This window comes from Urocampus carinirostris, chromosome 15, assembly GCF_059441175.1.
Source record: "Urocampus carinirostris isolate Australia breed hairy pipefish chromosome 15, RoL_Ucar_1.0, whole genome shotgun sequence".
NCBI classification, from domain to species: domain Eukaryota; kingdom Metazoa; phylum Chordata; class Actinopteri; order Syngnathiformes; family Syngnathidae; genus Urocampus; species Urocampus carinirostris.
Genome location: NC_142363.1, coordinates 22,085,587 through 22,105,165, shown reverse-complemented (window position 1 = coordinate 22,105,165; position 19,579 = coordinate 22,085,587). Strand labels below are relative to the sequence as shown.

At 39.5% G+C, this 19,579-nt stretch overlaps 1 protein-coding gene across 1 annotated transcript in view; it reads left to right on the top strand.

Annotated features, from left to right (window-relative positions):
- Positions 1-10,614, top strand: part of LOC148351838 (RAS guanyl-releasing protein 1-like) — a 41,798-nt gene extending 31,184 nt beyond the window's left edge. The window contains exons 13-17 of the mRNA XM_088353949.1: positions 1,663-1,807; positions 1,900-1,936; positions 4,976-5,110; positions 8,760-9,073; positions 9,967-10,614. Coding sequence (XP_088210075.1) covers positions 1,663-1,807; positions 1,900-1,936; positions 4,976-5,110; positions 8,760-9,073; positions 9,967-10,101 — 766 coding nt within the window. The 3' untranslated portion in view covers positions 10,102-10,614. The remainder of the gene's footprint in view (positions 1-1,662; positions 1,808-1,899; positions 1,937-4,975; positions 5,111-8,759; positions 9,074-9,966) is intronic.
- The last annotated feature ends 8,965 nt before the right edge of the window (positions 10,615-19,579 follow it).

Sequence of the window (19,579 nt, the reverse complement as noted above, 5' to 3'; positions counted from 1 at the left end):
TTTGGAAAATTGAAAGTTCTTAAAAAAGTGCTCAAATTTGGCCATGAAGGTCTACGAACCCTGCAAAACTTTCTTGCTATACGAAGAGAAATCCAGTTCCAAGCAGTCCCAGAGGCTACCACTAGGGACCTCTCACCGCTTGTGACTTCTTACCACCATCATCAACTCATCCAGTTTGCGCATGCAAACTGCAACAGGCAACAAAAAATGCTGTAAAAATGTTCTCTGTGTACGTTCATTTAAACTACAGTAACTTAAATTTTAAGTGTTCAGTAAGTATTTACTTACCATCGATATCTACCTGTAAACCTTTGCCAATTGCCCCCCTTTTAATAAATATGAACCCTCCTTATCAAGCGAAAATAAATCTTACGAACACAACGTTGCATGTATTTACTCACACCATGACAGACTATCTTGAATACCGCCAAAATATTAGCAAACTACAATGCTGTTGTTGCCCGCTGCCAGTGACAGAGACGATCCAGATTAGAGCTGAAATGGTCTTACTTGAAAAAACATTTTTCTTGTATAAAAATTAGTTGGCGTACACAATTAATATTGATCCAAAAACGAAAAAAATACAGGAAGAAAATGTTATATGCGATATCCATGTCTACATTGCAACCGCCACCCTGCATTCGTTATGGCGCTCATAATAAACTTGCTTTTTTTTTTTTGTCAATATCATCTTATTTATCTTATTACTTTTTTTTAATATTGTTTTTATCTGCTTGTTACACAATAATTTGAGCGAACAGTACGATCTTGGAACAAATTAAGCTCAGAAAGAGGTACCGCTGTAATTAGTAAAAGTAACCAGTTACTTTGTTTAAAAAAGATTTCTGTTACCTTCTGGATTACTGGCACCCAAAAGTTGCATATTACTCTGCAGGTAACTATCATGTTGCAAATTACTGTACATACTCTCATTGAAGCCCCCTAAAATTGCTTTCAAGCAGGCACATAAATAAAACGAACATTTAGCCGAGACACTCTATATCCATTTTGTCTCCTAGCTTCAATACACATAATGATTTTCTTTTCAATTTCTAAGTACTGTCCAAGATGTTTTTTTTACCTGGGCCTAGTGTATTGCCAATCATATTTTACAAATAAAATGACCAAAATTCATAACACTTTTACCGTAAATTCTGTGCTGACATTTGCTCTATCACTGATTTTCTTTGTTCCTGCATAAGCTCACATTATGCCTACCTTTTGCTACTGGTGTTACATAACCAAATATGTGCATATAAACTGACCCACTAATTTAATTATTTTGTTTTATAGTTGTAAATTTGGCTTGGATGTGAGTATAATCAGGAGGGAGAATATCTCCATGGGGAGAAACTCAATGTCCTCAGTCTGTGCTTGAGACTGTGCCACCGTAACTGTAATCAGTTGTTTTTCATATTCCCTTCTTAACCGTTGCGGATTAAATGACACTTAGGTAGTAAAGTAACGCACCATGTTGTAACAACAGCTGAGCTATACAATTTTAATATCGCGTTAAAGTACTCATTACCTTGAAAAGTAATTGGTTCCAGAAATGCATTCATTTGTAACACTGATTGCAGACCATTGAAAACTAGAGCAAAATATCCTTGTAAACAGTGTTTTTTTTTAATTTTTAACACTATTTGTCATGTGTTATTGCAGAGAAGGACTCGTCAGCAGGGATGAAATCACGGCTTATTTTATGCGAGCCAGTGTCATCTGCTCCAAACTTGGCCTGGGATTTGTGCATAACTTCCAGGAGACCACGTACATGAAGCCGACCTTCTGTGATAACTGCTCTGGATTTGTAAGTCACCTGAGGAGCCAACATGCACCGAAAAAAAACACATTATTTTTCAATTTGGATGCCAGCTTATAACAAAATATGTTTTTTCCCAGCTGTGGGGTGTCATCAAGCAAGGCTACAGATGCAAAGGTAATTTTTTAGATTTATTAGAGCTAAAATATGCAGGTATATCTCATGTATTTTATTTGTACACTATTAAACCTCAATACTTGTTTTTCCTTCTTGTACAGTCTTATTTCCAATCCAAAAACTTGAGTGTGTACTTGATTTCTCATATAAATGGGATTTTTTAGTATTAGAGTGGCTCTAATCCTTTTGAAGCGAATGCTTGAGTCTCCACAGGATCACATGTAGTTCTGATTCTGACATACAGGGGGCAGTCCATGATTGCGTTTAAAGCATACCGTAAATCAAAAGTGCTTTTAAAAATGCCTCATCCACTAAAAAAAGTGTTTCTCTTGGCTTTCAATTTTTTTGACATTCTTTTCAGAACCTATCCAATAATTCTTTACCACAAAATTATTTAAAGCATTTGTCTGATTATATGAGGACACTCGAGTTCAAAATCTCTGTTTTTTAACAAATTGACATTTATCAACACTACAGGCGCATTTACATACTCTATCGTAATGTGTTTTTATTATTGGCCATTATTTTTTAACCTTTTGAACTTCTAAATTTTTACAACTGATCTAGGGTACTCTGGCCCTGCCAAATCAGTAAAAATCATCCTGTTTTTCTCCATCAGGTCAAGGTTGTGTGCTAAGTTGGATAAAACAGACTGTGTGACACAATTAAATACATTTTTTAGGCATTATCAGTTCATTTTTGTCAATGCACATCATACAGACCTCACCTTAAGTAAGGTTTTTAAGGGAAAAATGTTTTTCCGACAATATTTGTTGATTACCTGATGGAAAGATCAATTACCGTAAACTGTAAAAACAAGGCACACAGAAAGCAAACGCATCAGTGAACACTTTGTCATGATAATAATGATAATGGTATATTTTTCAAGGTTAAAATTTGAGAATGTATTAAAGTAAAGAAAGAAACACTGAGTCGGAGATTGATTTTGGGTATCCCTTTCAACGGATGCGCATCCCACCTGAGCTTTCCCCTAGATCTGCTTCCAAGATCGTCTAAGAGAGGAAAGACCCCCATCTGATAACTACTAGCCCATTTATTCAAAACACAGGCATGAAACAAGAAATCTAATTGGCTTAACCAAGATCACATGAATACATGAAATGAATCTAATTGGCTTAAACAAAATCACATGATTAGATGGAGCGATATAATGCTGATCATTAGATGGCGAGCAAGCACAATAAATAAACAGTAAGAAAAATGAAACTTGTAACATAAAAGAACATTAACTTACTTTAAAATCAAAGGAGTATAGCAAGTGGAGGCAATACCAGACCAGATTGCCCAGCACTAAAGTGAAGGACATCTTGATTAATAGATGATACAATTGTTGTAAGAATAGAAACAGAACCTGAATATACTGTCATCTCTGGCTTTGTTAAGGTACTTTTGAGGATAAGATCATACAAAGGCACCTTCAAACTATAATCAAACTATACTTTCCCTTACAGATTTCATACATAAAATAAAACAACAAAGACAGTAATAATGAAATAAATTAAAGACAGACTTCTAAAACGCTCCACACATGCGTACATGTGAACAAAAACGTAGAATAACACTATTGGCCATATCTCAAAAACTTGACCTGACTGATGCAATGTGATTTCTAGACTCAGCACATCAGATTCATTCAAAATCAGCTGAAAAGAATGCAGACAATAAGTTTGTTGATGGCCTGTGACTGTTGTTATTATTATAATTATCATTGATATCATAAACATTCTTACTAGAGGAATAAAACAGTCTGTTGTTCAAACATGCATCCAATGTTTTAATGCAATAATCTTTAGTACTTTAAACATGAAAAAGCAAATTTTACATTTCCTTTATCCCAAATATAAGTAAAATCCATGCACTAGAGCACAATCAAAAGGGAAAAATATGTGGTTAACTAATAAATAAAAATATTTCATAATTTGTCAGAAATGAACAATACAAATATCGATGGTAAATATCTCCATGGAAACTTAATCAAAACAAAAATTCTAATCCATTATCTGTCAGGACCAGCACAAAGGGTAGACCCAATCGCGTAACGTTTTCTCACAATTTTATTAAAAGAAAGAGGAAGGGCAGCACCCACGATCCAGTATTCGCTGGACAGAGGAAGCAAGTCGCTCTCGTACTCGGATTGTGATTCGAACACGGAAGTGGATCTTCCATAGCGAGCGATGGTGGTGTCAGGGACGCAAAAACTGATCGGTAGCCGGGACTGGAAGAGCAAGGCGTGGTCAGGGTTGGAAACGAGTCATAAGCCAGAACGGGAAAGTAGACGTAGTCGGGGACAAAAAGAGGTCGTAAGCCGGGACGGGAAAATAGACGTGGTCAGGAGCAAAACAGGTTGTAGCCGGAGACAGACGGGAGCAAAAAAACGGGACAGGTGGGAGTTAGGGTCGAAAAAGCCTTGCCTAGTATTCACTGAGGTTCGCAGGCGGACTGACAACAGGGGATTGACAGGACTGGGTTCAAATAGTGACAGGGAGCCAATCAGAACCTGCGGCAGTTGGCGCCAAATGAGCGGGCACAGCTGATTCAAATCTGTAATCATGACATCATGTGCAACATATTTGAGGTGTACCAACCTTTGTAGGATGAGAAAGTTGTTTTAAAAGTTCTTGTTTTGTGTAGTTTTTAGCCAAATCACTCTTTATTTTAAACATATTGTCGCTGCCATGTGAAATAGACAAATCTAGATTTATGGTCATTTTGTTACAATGTAATCATTGTATCAAATAAATTCATAGATATTTGCAATGTAAAACATTCCATTAGTGCAAAAAAGGAAGTGAAAAACGACAAAAAAACGGACACATGGTGGGACGTAACCACACATTCCTAACCAAGAAAATATATGGATGTGTAAAAATAAATGTGTTTTTTCCGCATTTAATTTTGGCTATACTGGTAAATTCCATACCTCTCAAACGTTTTTTTCTTCAAGGTGAGTGTGCAAAGGTGTGAGAGTGAGAGCAAAGAGTTAATTTCCTGTTGTGGTTTTGCCCTGCAATTTCACAGACTGCGGGATGAACTGCCACAAACTGTGCAAGGACCAGGTGGCCTTTGAGTGCAAGAAGAACACCCGGATAAACAACAACACCACTGATAGTCCCACACCCAGCTCCACACCTGTTACCGCAGGAACCTCAGAAGGTGTGTCAGGACTATGCAACCGTCCCCGTTTGTTATCAGTCTACGGTACCACTTCGGCATTTGAACTTAATCTGTTCCAGGTTGACGGTCAAGATCTGAATTCATTTTTACTATAGGAGATAATGGTAAAGTCAATAATCTGTCCTGGCCCATATGATAACTCCTTTTTTTTTTCCTCGATAAAATGTGGACCTGACCAGCAATTCAGCCCTTAACAAAGAGAAGGATAAAATATTGACATATCTATCTCATCTCATTAGCCGCACCGCATATCCTCAGTAGGGTCGCGGGGGTGCTGGAGCCCATCCCAGCAATCATCGGGCAGTGGGCAGGGGACACCCTGAACTGGTTGCCAGCCAATCGCAGGGCACACAGGACAGACAACTCGCTCGCTCATTCACACCTAGGGACAATCTGGACCGGCCAATCCACCTGAAATGCATGTCTTTGGAATGTGGGAGGAAACCAGAGTGCCCGGAGGAAACCCACCCAAGCACGGGGAGAACATGCAAACTCCACACAGGAAGTATGGTAGCTGGATTTGAACCCACACAGGAGGTTCCCAAGACCTTAGAACTGTGCCGCACACACGCTAACCACTGCGCCTGCCTATATTGACATATCAATCTATCAAAATAATAACAATAATAATACCTTTTATCACATTTGTGCCATAGACTTAAATTTGAAGAGAGGTGTAATGGCATATTTGTTTCCTCCTTCAACATTACTGTATTTTCTGAACTTTAGGGCGCACCTAAACACCAAAAAATTTACTGAAATTTGCTGGTGTGCCTTATAATCCAGTGTGTCTTATAAATCAGGAAAAAATACCCTAAAATGGAAATGAATAATTGCAATGAAATGCTATTTGATATGATAACCATATATGAATGAATCAAGTTTTAGTGGTAAAATGTGATTTTATTCTGTTACCTTATCTTCTATGAAAGTATTTTTTTAAGTTTTATTATTTTTTTGTGTGTTATGAAATCCCAACACTTACAGCGGTGTTAGATTTATGCACCTTATAGTCAGGTGAACCTTATATATGAAAACATATTCCACTGGAGACCGTTTCGCAGGTGTGTCTTCTAATTTAGAGTGTCTTGTAGTCTGAAAATAACGGTACCTATTTGCTAGCATTTTCTTCTCAAAAGACTGGTCTCATCGCACTTAAACACTTGCTTTCTTATACTAGGCTCTCAAGTCAAGTCACATTTATTTGTATAGCCCTTAATCACAAAATGTCTCAAAGGACTGTACAGGCCACAATTAGACCAGCCCCTGATCCGATACTGAGATGCTGGCAAGGAAAAACTCAAAAACTCAACATGAGGACAATAAGATACCTTGAAAAGGGGCCAGACAAGTGGTAATCCCCCTTCCAGGATGACCAGGCTGCAATTGATGTTGCATTGGGTAACACAACACAAAACATAGTGAAAATCATTAAAAAACAGAGGTAATATGTAAAATTGTCCAAAAGTCCATTGCTGGAACTACGTAGCTACCCATCTCAGCCACCTGGTCAATGCAGATGATGACATGCTTCAGGTCATAGTGCTCATCCCAAAACGTTCTTCACCCTCATTTTGCCGCCAACCAGTCAGCCGGAAAGGACGCAAAATGAAAAGTATGAAATCTGCATCAGTTATAAGCTAAAGAAAAGAACTGTGTCTTAAGTCTTGATTTAAAAACTGAGGTTGTAGATCTGATCTCCAGAAGCAGAGCATTTCACAGTACCTGGGCCCAGATGGAGAACACTTTTAAGCCTGCAGATTTCTTCTTTGCCCTTGGAGTCACAAGTCGATCAGCATTTTCAGAGCAGAGGCTCTTCGCAGGAACATAAGGGGGAATCAAATCAGAAAGATAAGAGGGCGCAAGTCCATGCATACATTTTCATGTTAGTAAGAGAATCTTAAAGACACAACTTATGTGGACCGGGAGCCAATGCAAGTTAGGAAACATTGGAGTGATATGGTCAAACGTTCTTGTCTTAGTCAAAAGTCTTGCTGCTCCATTTCTAGTCAAACAACCTCCTCTGCGTTGGACATAGTGAGCTCCATGTACTTCTTTGTCCTATCACGGTACTGGAGTCGTATACTGGTGTCATCATGTTTCATTTGCCTTACTCTTGGACTCCAGAATGACTTTAATCAACTGCTTGTTTACTTTTAAACACTAAATAACTAGTTATTTCAGTTCCCACTCAAGCAAAGTGTGTACTTCTCCTTAACTCTTCCGGACACCAAAGATGTATAGGAATATATACAAGTATACATCAATGGTTTGACCGAATGCAGTGGTGGGCAAGTTGCTGAAAAACAGTAAATAAATACAGCTACTTGTTACTTCATTTAAAAAGTAATTGGCTACTTTGAAAGTAACAATCTAGTGACAAATTACCGTTTAAATTTGTACTGAATCCGACCCACTAGAACTACTTTAGAATAGCAACATAGTAAAATAAGAGAAGAAAATGTGTACACCAACCTGTGGAAGCGGTGAAGCCTTCATATTTCTTGGTTTGTACAATCGAGTGAGCTTGTAAACAAACACTTAAGCAACACACTCCATATCCAATTTGTCTCTGAGCTTCAAATCATTTGATGATTTCCTTCTCCGTTTCTAGGTACTGCCCAAGACGTTTCCTTTTTTTCTACAGGCATGTTGTGTTGCAAAAATAATTTTACATATTAAAAAGGGGCAAAATCCAGCTCCCTTTTTTTTTTGCAAAATCTATGCTCACATTTGCCCCATTGATTGACTTGGTTTGTTGTTCCCGTATAAGCCACACCTAACATTCGCTACAGGTGACACACAACCAAAAAATGGGCATAAAAATTGACACCCCCCCCTATTTTCTGTATTTTATTTTATAGTTGTAAACAGGGTTGGGTAAGGTTACTTTAACTTGATTACTTTCAATTACTTTTGGATTACTCCAATACCAAATATGCTAATAAAAGACAAAAGAAACTAAATATGAATAAAACGATGACTCACTACACGTGGTAAGCCTTCTCTCCTGGCTTTGATCTCCGGCAAAACTAACATAAAATGCGACAGAAACAAAATGAAAATAAATCCAAACAGCTAGCCAACATCATTTTTGCCGTTCCATGTATTCCGTTACTCCCCAAGCCTGCACAAAATTTAGTAATTTTATTCATATTTAGTTTCTTTTGTCTTTTATTAGCAAATTTGGTATTGGAGTAATCCAAAAGTTATTGAAAGTAATCCAGTTAAAGTAACCCTAACCAACCCTGGTTGTAAATACGGCTTGGGTGCAAGTACATACATTAGGGAAAACATCAGCGTCCTCGTTCATATAATTCAACATCCTCTTACTTGCTTGATATGACGCCACTGTAACTAACTGTGTTTAGCTGTACTATGCCCATTGTACTAACCGTTGCTAGCAGATTAACGTTTTTTTGCTACATGGTGACTGTAAGACAAACAGTTGTATTGACAGTCGAGTTACAAAATTTACAGTATTCATTCCCGCGAAGAGTAATTACGTTCCAGGAGTACATTTCAAAGGAACGGATCAGTCCCGACACTGATAAAACAAAATTGTTTACCTTTTTTTGTGTTAGTAATACTAACATGTTGTTTAACTATATACCAATTTCTCCTTCAGGTTCTGACGAATGCCCTTTCCAGTACCCGCCTAAAAACAGCAAAGACTGGAGTCCAGGCTCTCCGGTCACCTCCGATCCAAGGCTAAACCAGGTCCACAGTGCCACTCAGACCGAAGGTCCACTGCAGTCCCCCGATTCCGTTGGGCCTGATCCGTGCCCGGGGACCCCAACGGGGTCCGCCCCTTCGTGTGCCAGTCCACTGGAGCAGAGGAAACAGCGCCACTGTGCAAAGTGGGAGAACCGAGTTTCTGTTCTTCAGAAGCCTCGCGAGCCAGAAGATGACAATAAATCTGTCACCGAAGCCCTGACATCGGTGAGTGATACGTTTTCCTTGGTGGTATGTGAATGCACCACACAGCAAAATAATATTTGGGATATTTGATAACATTTCATTCCTCAAGAGAATACCAGTCTTTTATTTTAGTTGCAGCAGAATAGATGTAAAAATTCCAACCCGAGGGTATTAAGGCCCGAACCAGCCCGAGCCCGACCAAATAACTTGATTTGAGGGACCGAGTCAGAAGCAAAGCCAAATTTTCAGATTTCATTTGTGAGGACTCGGGAGGAGGAAGAGAGATTTTGGCCGACTTAAAATCCATTGATGTCTTCTCTACCTAATTTGAGTGTCTTGAACAATACCTCACTGCACTCACCAAGGAGGCTTACTGTACATGTTTAATAATCATTTTTTGTTGTTGAAACAGGCGTCAACGTCTCTCTTTATGAAAGAATGAAGCACGAGTTAAAGTGAAGCCTAGAGATCAAACTTTTGTGACTCGGGCTTAAACAAAGCAGCTTCCTTATTATCAATACTTGTTTGGTAACCTTTACAGGTCTCCCTTTTGCAGCGCTACGGTGGCCCTTAGCTGGACAAAATTCAACTATCAAAGTCCACCTAAGATTCCCGTACATACAATACTCACTCACAACTTCACATACTAACCACTATAAAAACACATTTACAAAACAAGTAGTATTTAATAATGTAGATATTTCATTCACTGTGTATGTGTAAAACTGGAGTGTCATGCCCAATTTCGTTGTCACAATATGTTAACCCATTTTGTAACAATGACAATAAAGGTATATTCTATTCTATTCTATTCTATTTGATATTTGTTGATGAAATGGAATGGCGGTTATGTAAGTAGTTTGACTGAAACGAAAAAATGAGAAACATTCATTTTTCTTTCTTTTTTGATTCAGGAAAACAAGAGGCTTCAGAAAGCCAACGACACACTACATAGGAAATTGAAAGAGGCAGAGAAGGAGCTGGAGAAGTTCAAGATGCTGCTCAAGATGCACACGCTCCATCGTGAGGAGGAAGAACAAGCGTACTAGATTCATCGAGTGCATTCAGTATTATCAGACAATAGATGATATCCTAAATACACTAAAAAAAGTTACAGAATTGACAAAGAATTCGGCTTACAGTAATCCCTTGCTGTATCGGATTTTCATTGTGCATAGTTTTTGGCGTTAGGATTGGCCAAACAGAGAAGGATGCTTTCTATCGCCATCAAAAATGGACCTCTCCACCCGCTAAACCTGCTCGGGATCCACATGCGGGTCTTTGGCACTCTGTAGTGGCACCCTGGCGCTTTTTCAAAACTGTGTGAAGAATATATGGTTACTGTATAGTAGAATCAGAAAGTAGATGCAGTTATTTATAATGTCCACAAGATGGCAGCAAAGAACTATTATCATTATAGTGCGTCATGTCCTTAATCAAGTTTATTTGTGTAGCCCTTTATCACAAAGAGTCTCAAAGGGCTGCACAGACCACAGATTATTGCAAACCACTACACTTGTGCATTAAAACCGCAAAATTACATTGAAAATGATTATTTGACAGTACAGAGCTTATTTGTTGACATATATATATATATATATATATATATATATATATATATATATATATATATAATAAATCTATATAACAAATAAATAAATACTGAATAAATGAATTAAGGTTTTTACTATTGCGGGATGTTTTTAGAATGCAACCCCTGCGAAAAACGAGGGATTACTGCTTTTTACACGTTTTTCTATTATTTTACAATGTTTTTGAACTTGTTTTTCTAGTAATATTAAAAAACTTTTTAAGAAAAGCCAAATTATCTACACTAGCAGTAATTAAGAACATTTTAAATATTATTTTTCTATAATAGTTTGGGGGAAAAAAATCAAGGAAATATATGCCTTCTGCTATATAATATATGGTGATAGACAGTTTTAAGGACATCTTTTGCTAAACGATAAAGTTCAAAATGTAGTAAAGTAAGAAAAATCGTACTTTAAGGGACAATGTGTATTGTTTAGCGCACAGGTGTCAAACAGGCGGACCGCGAGCCAGATCGGGCCTGCTAAGGGATTGAATCCAGCCCGCGAGACAACACGCAGAGAAGCGCAAGAGAAAAACAAGCTGCAGGTTGAAATATGTCAACTTGATGTTGCCAAAGCCAGATGCCTCTCACAAAGACACTGTACTTGTATTTATTTCTCTCTCCCTCTCTCTGTCTCTTTCACTCTCCGTGTCTCTCTTTTTCTCTTCCTTTGTTGCTCTTTGTCTTTCTCTCTCTGTGTCTTTTTAACTTGTTTTGCTCTAACTTCCTTTTTTCCTTTTCTCTCTTTTCTCTTTCTATCTTCCTACCCTTTGCGCTTTGTTTTCTCTTTTCTCTCCTTCTGTCTTTCTATTTCTCTTTGGAATTCTTTCCTCTCCCTTTCTTTCCCCCTCTCTCATGACTTCTTTTTATCTCTTTTGTTTCTATCGCTCTCCCGCTCTCTCTTTCTCTTTCTTTGTCCCGCCCTCTCTCCTTTTCCCTCCCTCTTTCTCTTATTTCTTCATCTCTCTTTATTCTACTAGTCTGGCCCCCGACAGAATGTTTGTTCTATCGTGTGGCCCCCGAGTTAAAATGAGTTTGACACCCCTGGTTTAGCGCCTCCCAATGGTTAAAAGAACAGAACAATATTGATTCAAATGATAAGGAATCAAATTGGTTTGCCTATGTAATCTTTAAATATATAATCTATATAAAATTCACTTAAGCCTTACCAAATTTCACAGTTTTAAAAGGACAGTGTGTTTTATTTAGCACCTTCTAGTGGTAAATAATTGAGTTAATAAAAAATAAAATGTATTCCAAAAAAAAAGCAAAAATACATGAACTATCACGTAAACACCCATATTTGAAAATGGGAAATTTTTTATTTATTTCACACAACTTGAGCCTCACCAAGACCGAGCTGACATAATTGTATGCCATCTTGCTGCCGCGGGTACTTGAAAGAAAATAGCTTGCGAAAGGCTTTTGATTGCTCCACACAATACTGCAACATTGAGTGGCTAGGTCATGCACACTGTCCCTTTAGAATAATAAAAAAATGGGTAAAACCGTTTTGCTGTGTATGAAGTACACATGCTGGTTGATAATTCATATTTTTATATATTGAAGTCTTTCAAGTCATAAACGAAAAATGGATCCAGAAATAAGGAATGAATGAAATAAAAAAACACAGTAGATACATTTGCCTAGTGCATTTAAAGGGACAATGTGTAATATTGTGCAACTAAATATCACTGTATTTTGTATTGCAAGCAAAAATGAGTAAAAAGATCACAAATTGTGGAGACTCAAAGTGACTAAAAAGCCCTATTTAAAAAAAAATGCTCAGCCTTTTGCAATAAAAGAAAAAAAAGGAAAAAAAATAGAAAATAAAAAAGACAAAACTGAAAAAAGAACAAAAAGCAAAAAAGAAGAAATAGAAAGAAAACCACGAAAACGGAGAAAAAGTTAACAATAAAGGAAAAAGTGGGAAACAAGGAAAAAAAGAATGAAAAAAATATAAAAGAGAGAAAAAAAGAAAAATGCAATAAAAAGAAGAAAAAAAAGATGAGAAAAAAGCAAGATGTCAGACAAACAGGTCAGCTCCCTCTAGGTAAACCTCATAGTATGTGAAACAAAAACAAATCACTCCAACCGTGAGAATTTATGAATAAATGCCATTTTAACGTATTTATTAATTATCCATTTTAATAAATAAAAGTTATGTTTTACAACTAGGAGGCGCTAAATATTACACATTGTCCCTTTGAATAAAGCAGGCACTGCAATATTAAACTGAAGTAAAGACAATCAGAGTGCCATATTGATTAAAAAACGAAAAAAACGCCTTTTGGGGGAATTCCATGCCTGTAAAATATGTTTTATAGTGTAAAATAGTCATTCATATTGGGGAATAATTGCAGTAGAATAATTATCTTTTTATTGAGCGAAACGCTAGACAGTTCAGATCAAGTGTGGTATCATACTCTTTTTGTATTTTGGTACTTTTTCTAAGTATTTGTTTCTCTGTGCTTTGCATATCGCTATTTATATCTTATGGTCAGTGTTGTAAACGGAAATTGTGTTTGTGTTTATTGAAAGTCTCAAGGATCGTAGAGTTACCCACCTGCGCATATTTTATAATGCTACTGTGAGTTTTTTTGTTATGAGAAAAATAAATGCTAAGCACTTAGTGTAAAATGCATTACTTTTGTTACTCTTTCTTACCAAAGGGGGGTGCTAAAACCTCACTAAAACCTAAGACTGTTCTGGTCACAGTTAAAACCTTCAGCAGTGACGTGCAGTCAGTTAAAACTATATGAAATGGTTATCCTTTTTTTACTAAAATGTTTTGCTAAAATTTAGTGATACAGTTCTTTTTATATTTAACCTCACAATTTTTGGATTTCGTTGTTTTTTTTTTAAATGACTGATTTTTCCCCCTTATATAATAAATATCAACACAATGAATATGTAACGTTTTACGATGTTGAGTGTCCGCACATGTAAAGTCTCATCTCATTATCTGCACCGCTTATCCTCAGTAGGGTCGCGGGGGTGCTGGAGCCCATTCCAGCAATCATCGGGCAGTGGACAGGGGACACCCTGAACTGGTTGCCAGCCAATCGCAGGGCACACAGGGACAGACAACTCACTCGCTCATTCACACCTAGGGACAATTTGGACCTACCAATCCACCTGAAATGCATGTCTTTGGAATGTGGTAGGAAACCGGAGAAAACCCACGCAAGCACGGGGAGAACATACAAACTCCGCACAGTAAGTCCGGTAGCTGGATTTGAACCCACACAGGACGTTCCCAAGACCCTAGAACTGTGCCGCACACGCGCTAACCACTGCGCCGCCGTGTTTCCTCCAGCAGATGTAGCTTCACCGAGGCCAGTGCTTATCGTCCGAAGACAACTAAAAGAGGAATGATCGGTAATTGTTCTGCCTTTGAGAAACATAGAGTGGTCTCTGAGATTCCCTCAATTGATTATTGTGTTAATTGTTTGTTGCTAAGGACAGCACGCTGTGCAGTAGTTAGCGCATATGTGGCACTTTTGTGAAGTTATGGGATCAAACCTTCCTGTGTGGAGTTTGCATGTTCTCCCCGTGCTTGTGTGTGTTTACTCTGGGCACTCCGGTTTCCTCCCACATTCCAAAAACATGCATGTCAGGTTAATTGGCCGGTCCAAATTGTCCCTAGGTGTGAATGAGCGAGTGAACTGTCTGTGCCCTGTGATTGGCTGGCAACCAGTTCAGGGTGTCCCCTGCCCACTGCCCAAAGATAGCTGGGATGGGCTCCAGCACCCCCGCGACCCTACTGAGGATAAGTGGTGCAGCTAATGGATGGATGGATGGATGTTTGTTGCTAAGAGAATACAAAATGGAAGCGCATAACTTCGACGGCAACACTGACGCCAACTTTCAAACTTTCATTTCAAATCCTCTTAATAATAATTGACGAAGTATGAAAAGTATTGTGATTACTTAAATGAAAATGTTTCTTTATGGTCATGTTTTGTACAAAATTACGTACTCTGGTTCGAATTGTTGTTCATCAATACTGTTAATTAATACTGTAACTAAAGAAAAGAAAGAGAATACAATGCCTAAACGAAACCAATTGGATAAATCTGACGAGATAGAAAAGCTACAACTTCTCATCCAAGATAAGGATATGAAAGAAAAGTTCTGCCCTGCGACTGGCTGACAACCAGTTCAGGGTGTCCCCTGCCCACTTCCCGAAGATAGCTGGGATGGGCTCCAGCACCCCCGCTACTGAGGATAAGCGGTGCAGATAATGGGTGGATGAAAGACAAGTTCAAGGAGATAAAGGAGAAGTTCAACAAGCTGGAAGATAAGAAGGAACCGATGGAAGACAGAAAAAACTGGAGGCCTTTGAAGATATGAAAAAATAAGTTCTTTAACTACGTAAAAATGCAAATGAGAATGATTGATTCATGAAAACCCTAAAAAATCAGGTACATGATCTTGACCCAAGTAGTCGTCTGAATGATCTTTTAATCTATGGAATTAAAATCAAACTGGTACTTACGCGCACGATGCAAGAGGTACAAACTATGATTCTGAGAAAAAACTCCAAAACGGTCACGGTTGCCCATTGCCCTCACTTGGGCCGGCCCGTTTGGCGCCAGCTACTGCTCGTATCTGAATGGCTGCCATCCTATTTAAATACAGTGCTCTCATTCACTCCTTGACAGTCCGTCAACGAACCTCTGCACTTGCAAGACTTGCATTTTGACTCTGTCCGGTATCCTGCTTGTGCACCCTATATCCGGTATCGACGCCGCCTGTATTGTCCTGTCCGGTATCTTGCTCCAGTCTCCAGTATCTGGTATCGATCCCGCCTGTCTCGTCCTGTCCGGTATCTTGCTCCAGTATCCGGCATCAATACCGTCTGTCTCGTCCTGTCCGGGATCTTGCTCCAGTCTCCAGTGTCCGGTATCAATCCCGCCTGTCTCATCCTGTCCGGTATCTTATTCCAGTCTCCAGTGTCCGGTATCAATCCCGCCTGTCTCATCCTGTCCGGGATCTTATTCCAGTCTCCAGTATCCGGTATCGATCCCGCCTGTCTCATCCTGTCTGGTATCTTGCTCCAGTATCCAATATCTATCCCGCCTGTCCTGTCCTGTATCTTACTCCAGTCTTCAGTATCCGGTATCGATCCCATCTGTCTTGTCATGTCCGGTATCTTGCTCCAGTATCCGGTATCGATTCTGTCTGTCCTGCCCTGCCCTGTATCTTGCTCGTGTATCTAGTATCCAGTATGGATCCCGTCTGTCCCGTCCTGTCCGGTATCTTGCTTCAGTATGGATCCCGCTTCTCGCGCCCTGTCCGGTATCAGTTCGTGTATCCTGTATCTGGTATCGATCCCGTCTGTCCTGTCCGGTTTAGATCTCTTCTGCCCAGCGATCACCGAATCGTTGGCGTTTGTGTTTCCGAGTCTGGGTCACCGTCTGTTCGGGTTCTGACAAAAACCAAGGAAATGTTGATTACTGCTTACAGATTCCTCGAAATGAAAGACCTCCAACTGTTTTGCTTCATTTAACCGAAGATTTTTCACAGAGGAGGCTGAAGTTCGAAGACAGGTCGCGCCGTTCCAAGTGTGGAGTGTTTGGGCTGGGGAATTTTGATAGCGGGGCGCTGACGAGGGAATTAGGCCTTGTTTTGATAAACGCTTGGCATTGTTTTGAGCTGATATGAGTTTCCTTTAGACATGGCGGTGCCTTTTGGTGAGGAGGTGGTGAAGCTGGCACCCGACCCGCCCCATGGGGAGGGGGGCCTTCGTGACGCACTGGTCAAACGAGGTGGGGGCCATGTGGGGAGTTCCTGGCCCACCCATGGGGGGTGGCTGACGCCCCCATGTGTGAAAAGACGGAAGACAGAAGGAGAGACGAGAGAAGAGAGATGAGAGATCGTAAGGGGGAGGCTCGACGAAGACTTATTAGACCAATTCGACAATAATTCGGCTAAATTCGATGGAATTCACTTAGTTAAATACTTTAAGAAAATAAATCTGCCCCCGTGTGAAAATGCCGGCTATCTTTGTTCATTTTCCCATTAAGAAACGAGCATGCATTGTTAGGACAATAAAGTTTGTGTTTGGTTAATGGAGTCAGATAACTTATTCGAACAATTTAGTAAACGATACATTAGTAATTGAGTTTTTTCCCTAACAATAATCAAGTCCTAGAGTGATCCATCAATGTTATGACTGTGATGAATTCACTGTGCAAAGTCGTAGAATCGCATAAGCTCCAGCTAGATCTCATTGACAGTCGTCGTCTGTACATCCCTCGCAACGTGGCATGCAGAATTGCCTCTCAGGTAAATGGCAGCGTCTCCCAAGTCTTTCCAACCACTGACAGCTCATTCAGTTCCATTTGAATAGGAAAGAGGGGAAAAAACAACTCATGTCCAGCATCGTGTACGCATACAAATACTGTCAATATCACAAAGTGAAAGTGAGAGTTGTATTATCAAAATATCCCCAAAAAAGCTGTTACATTACGCCCTAAATGAGAAATGCGCCAGCTTAGTGACAAATCCATCAGTTGAAAATCAATATTCCAGTCCTTACCCAGACAAGCCATTACTGTTTAGCCTGAAGGACATACTGTATGTGAGCGAGATGAAACTTGCATTAGAAAACAGCCAACAGGCTGCCTAATTACTGACAAATAGAGGATTTATCAGCCACACATTCAATGTCCAGTGGAAACTCCTGCCCAACACCCTCAAGTAAAACAATTAGTTCTCCAAACAAAGCATTCGAGAAACATAAAGCCATTTGTAGTTATAATAGTTTGCAACTAATAATTTCAGTTAATAAACAATTTTAATAGTCACTAAAATTTGATATGCATATACAAACTTGTCAGTGCCAGAACAGAGGGTAGACCCAAACACGTAACATTTCACACAAAGCTCTATTGGAGAATTGAGGAAGTCAGGTGCAGGAAAACAAACGCCAGCGACTCAGATACAGGTGAGGACGGGACAGAGGGGATCGATCCGGATAGAGCATACAGGATAACGGGGCTTGGATCAGGGATTGATACAAGATACAGGACACCGGACAGACGGGAGCCAGAGTCAAAATACTTGCATCGCAAGTGCGGAGGATTCATTGCATTCGCCCATTTTTTAGCAAAACCCATCAAATTTGAGTTTTCCCACAAATTCGTATTAAGTAAGTAAATTTGACTTACTTAATAGATCAGTGTAAATATAAATCTTATTCGTCTATGCCCGATGTTTGATACAGAGATACAAGTTTTATCAAATATCTTATACAGTATAAACAGAAATTAATTGTTAATGTATCCTCTTTAATATAGTTTTTTTTTTTTAACCAAATCAAGGTAAGAGTTTTGCTTTAGCCAAAGGTGATTTTTATCTTTCTATTATTCTATCTATTTATTTTGTATTTTTTAACTGTGATTTAAGATTATTTTTATTTGTCTTCTGTTATCTATTAATCAACCATTATCTTTTTTGTTTTGATTATGTCATGATTACTGATGTGACTCAGCTGTGCCCGTAATTCGGCTCCAACCGCCACGGGTTCTGATTGGCTCCCTGTCACTATTTGAAGTCCTGTCAATCCCCTGTTGTCAGTCCGTCTGCGAACCTCAGTGTATACTAGGCAAGCTTTTTTCGACCCTGACTCCCACCTGTCCCGTTTTCGCTCCCGTCTGTCTCCAGCTATGACCCGTTTTGATCCTGACCATGTCTGCTCTCCCGTCCCGACTTATGACCTGTTTCTGACTCCGGCCACGTTTTTGCTCTCCTGTCCCGGGTCTCAACCTGTTTTTTCCATCTTTGACAGCGCCATCGCTCTCTACGGAAGAGCCACTTCCGTGTTCGGATCACAATTCGAGTATGAGAGCGACTTGCTTCACGCGCCTAGCGAACACCGGATTGTGGGCGCAGCCCTTCCACTTTCCTTCAATAAAACTTAACGCAATTGGGTCCTGTTTCCGTTCTGGTCCTGACAGATAATACTAGTTGGCGAAAGTGTCAAAGCTGTTAATGGTACAAACAATATGCTTTGAATTCTCCCCCCTTCAGTTCATTTTTCAATGCTTAGGCAACTTGTTTGATCTGGATTTGATCGTAACAAACAAATCACTGCATTTTCTCCATTTAGTATAAATACTTGGGGACCAATCATTGAGCCATGTGGGATTCCACCTACACAGACATTACACTTGGGCACAGTATTATAATGTCTGTTACTTTTACTTTTTTGGCTGTTGTTTGTTTTCACGCATGGACCCTTTAAGATAGGACATGACGCGAGGGAGGAGGGAGGCGACAGATGTGGGAGCTATGTGATTTTAAGTGGTGTGCTTTGAAGTCAGTCTTTGCATGCATGCGAACGGTGTGAGTTGCAACCAACAGTAGCTTTTGCGTGAATGTTCATACCGCTTGTTAATTTCTTATTACATCGGCAACGAGACTTAATCAGCGACTGAGTGCATTATTGATTGTCAAGGGGCATTACATTTTTTAGCCTTTTCCTTTCGAATACTTATCCAATTCTCAAAGTCATCTCCTGTAACTGTCTCAGATTTCCCCCTATGTTCCGGTCCGAAGCCTTTGTTCTGAGAGCGCCGGTCTCCTGGTGATCCCAAGAGCCAAGAAGTGTTCTGCTGGTTCGAGAGCGTTCTCGATCCGGGCACCGGTGCTGTGGAATGCTCTTCCCCCTGAGATCCGATCTGCAACCTCAGTGGAAATGTTTAAATCTAACCTTAAAACACACTTCTACTCTATAGCATATGAATAACCTATACTTTTCGTGGACAATATCTCTGTATTATTTGTGATTGCAACATCCTCTGCTGTCTGGTAATCCTGAAAGGGGGATGCCACATGTGCGGTCCCTTCTCAAGGTTTCTTCATTTTCCTCATGTTGAGGTTTTTGAGTTTTTCCTTGCCCTCATGTTGGTTCCAGATCAGGG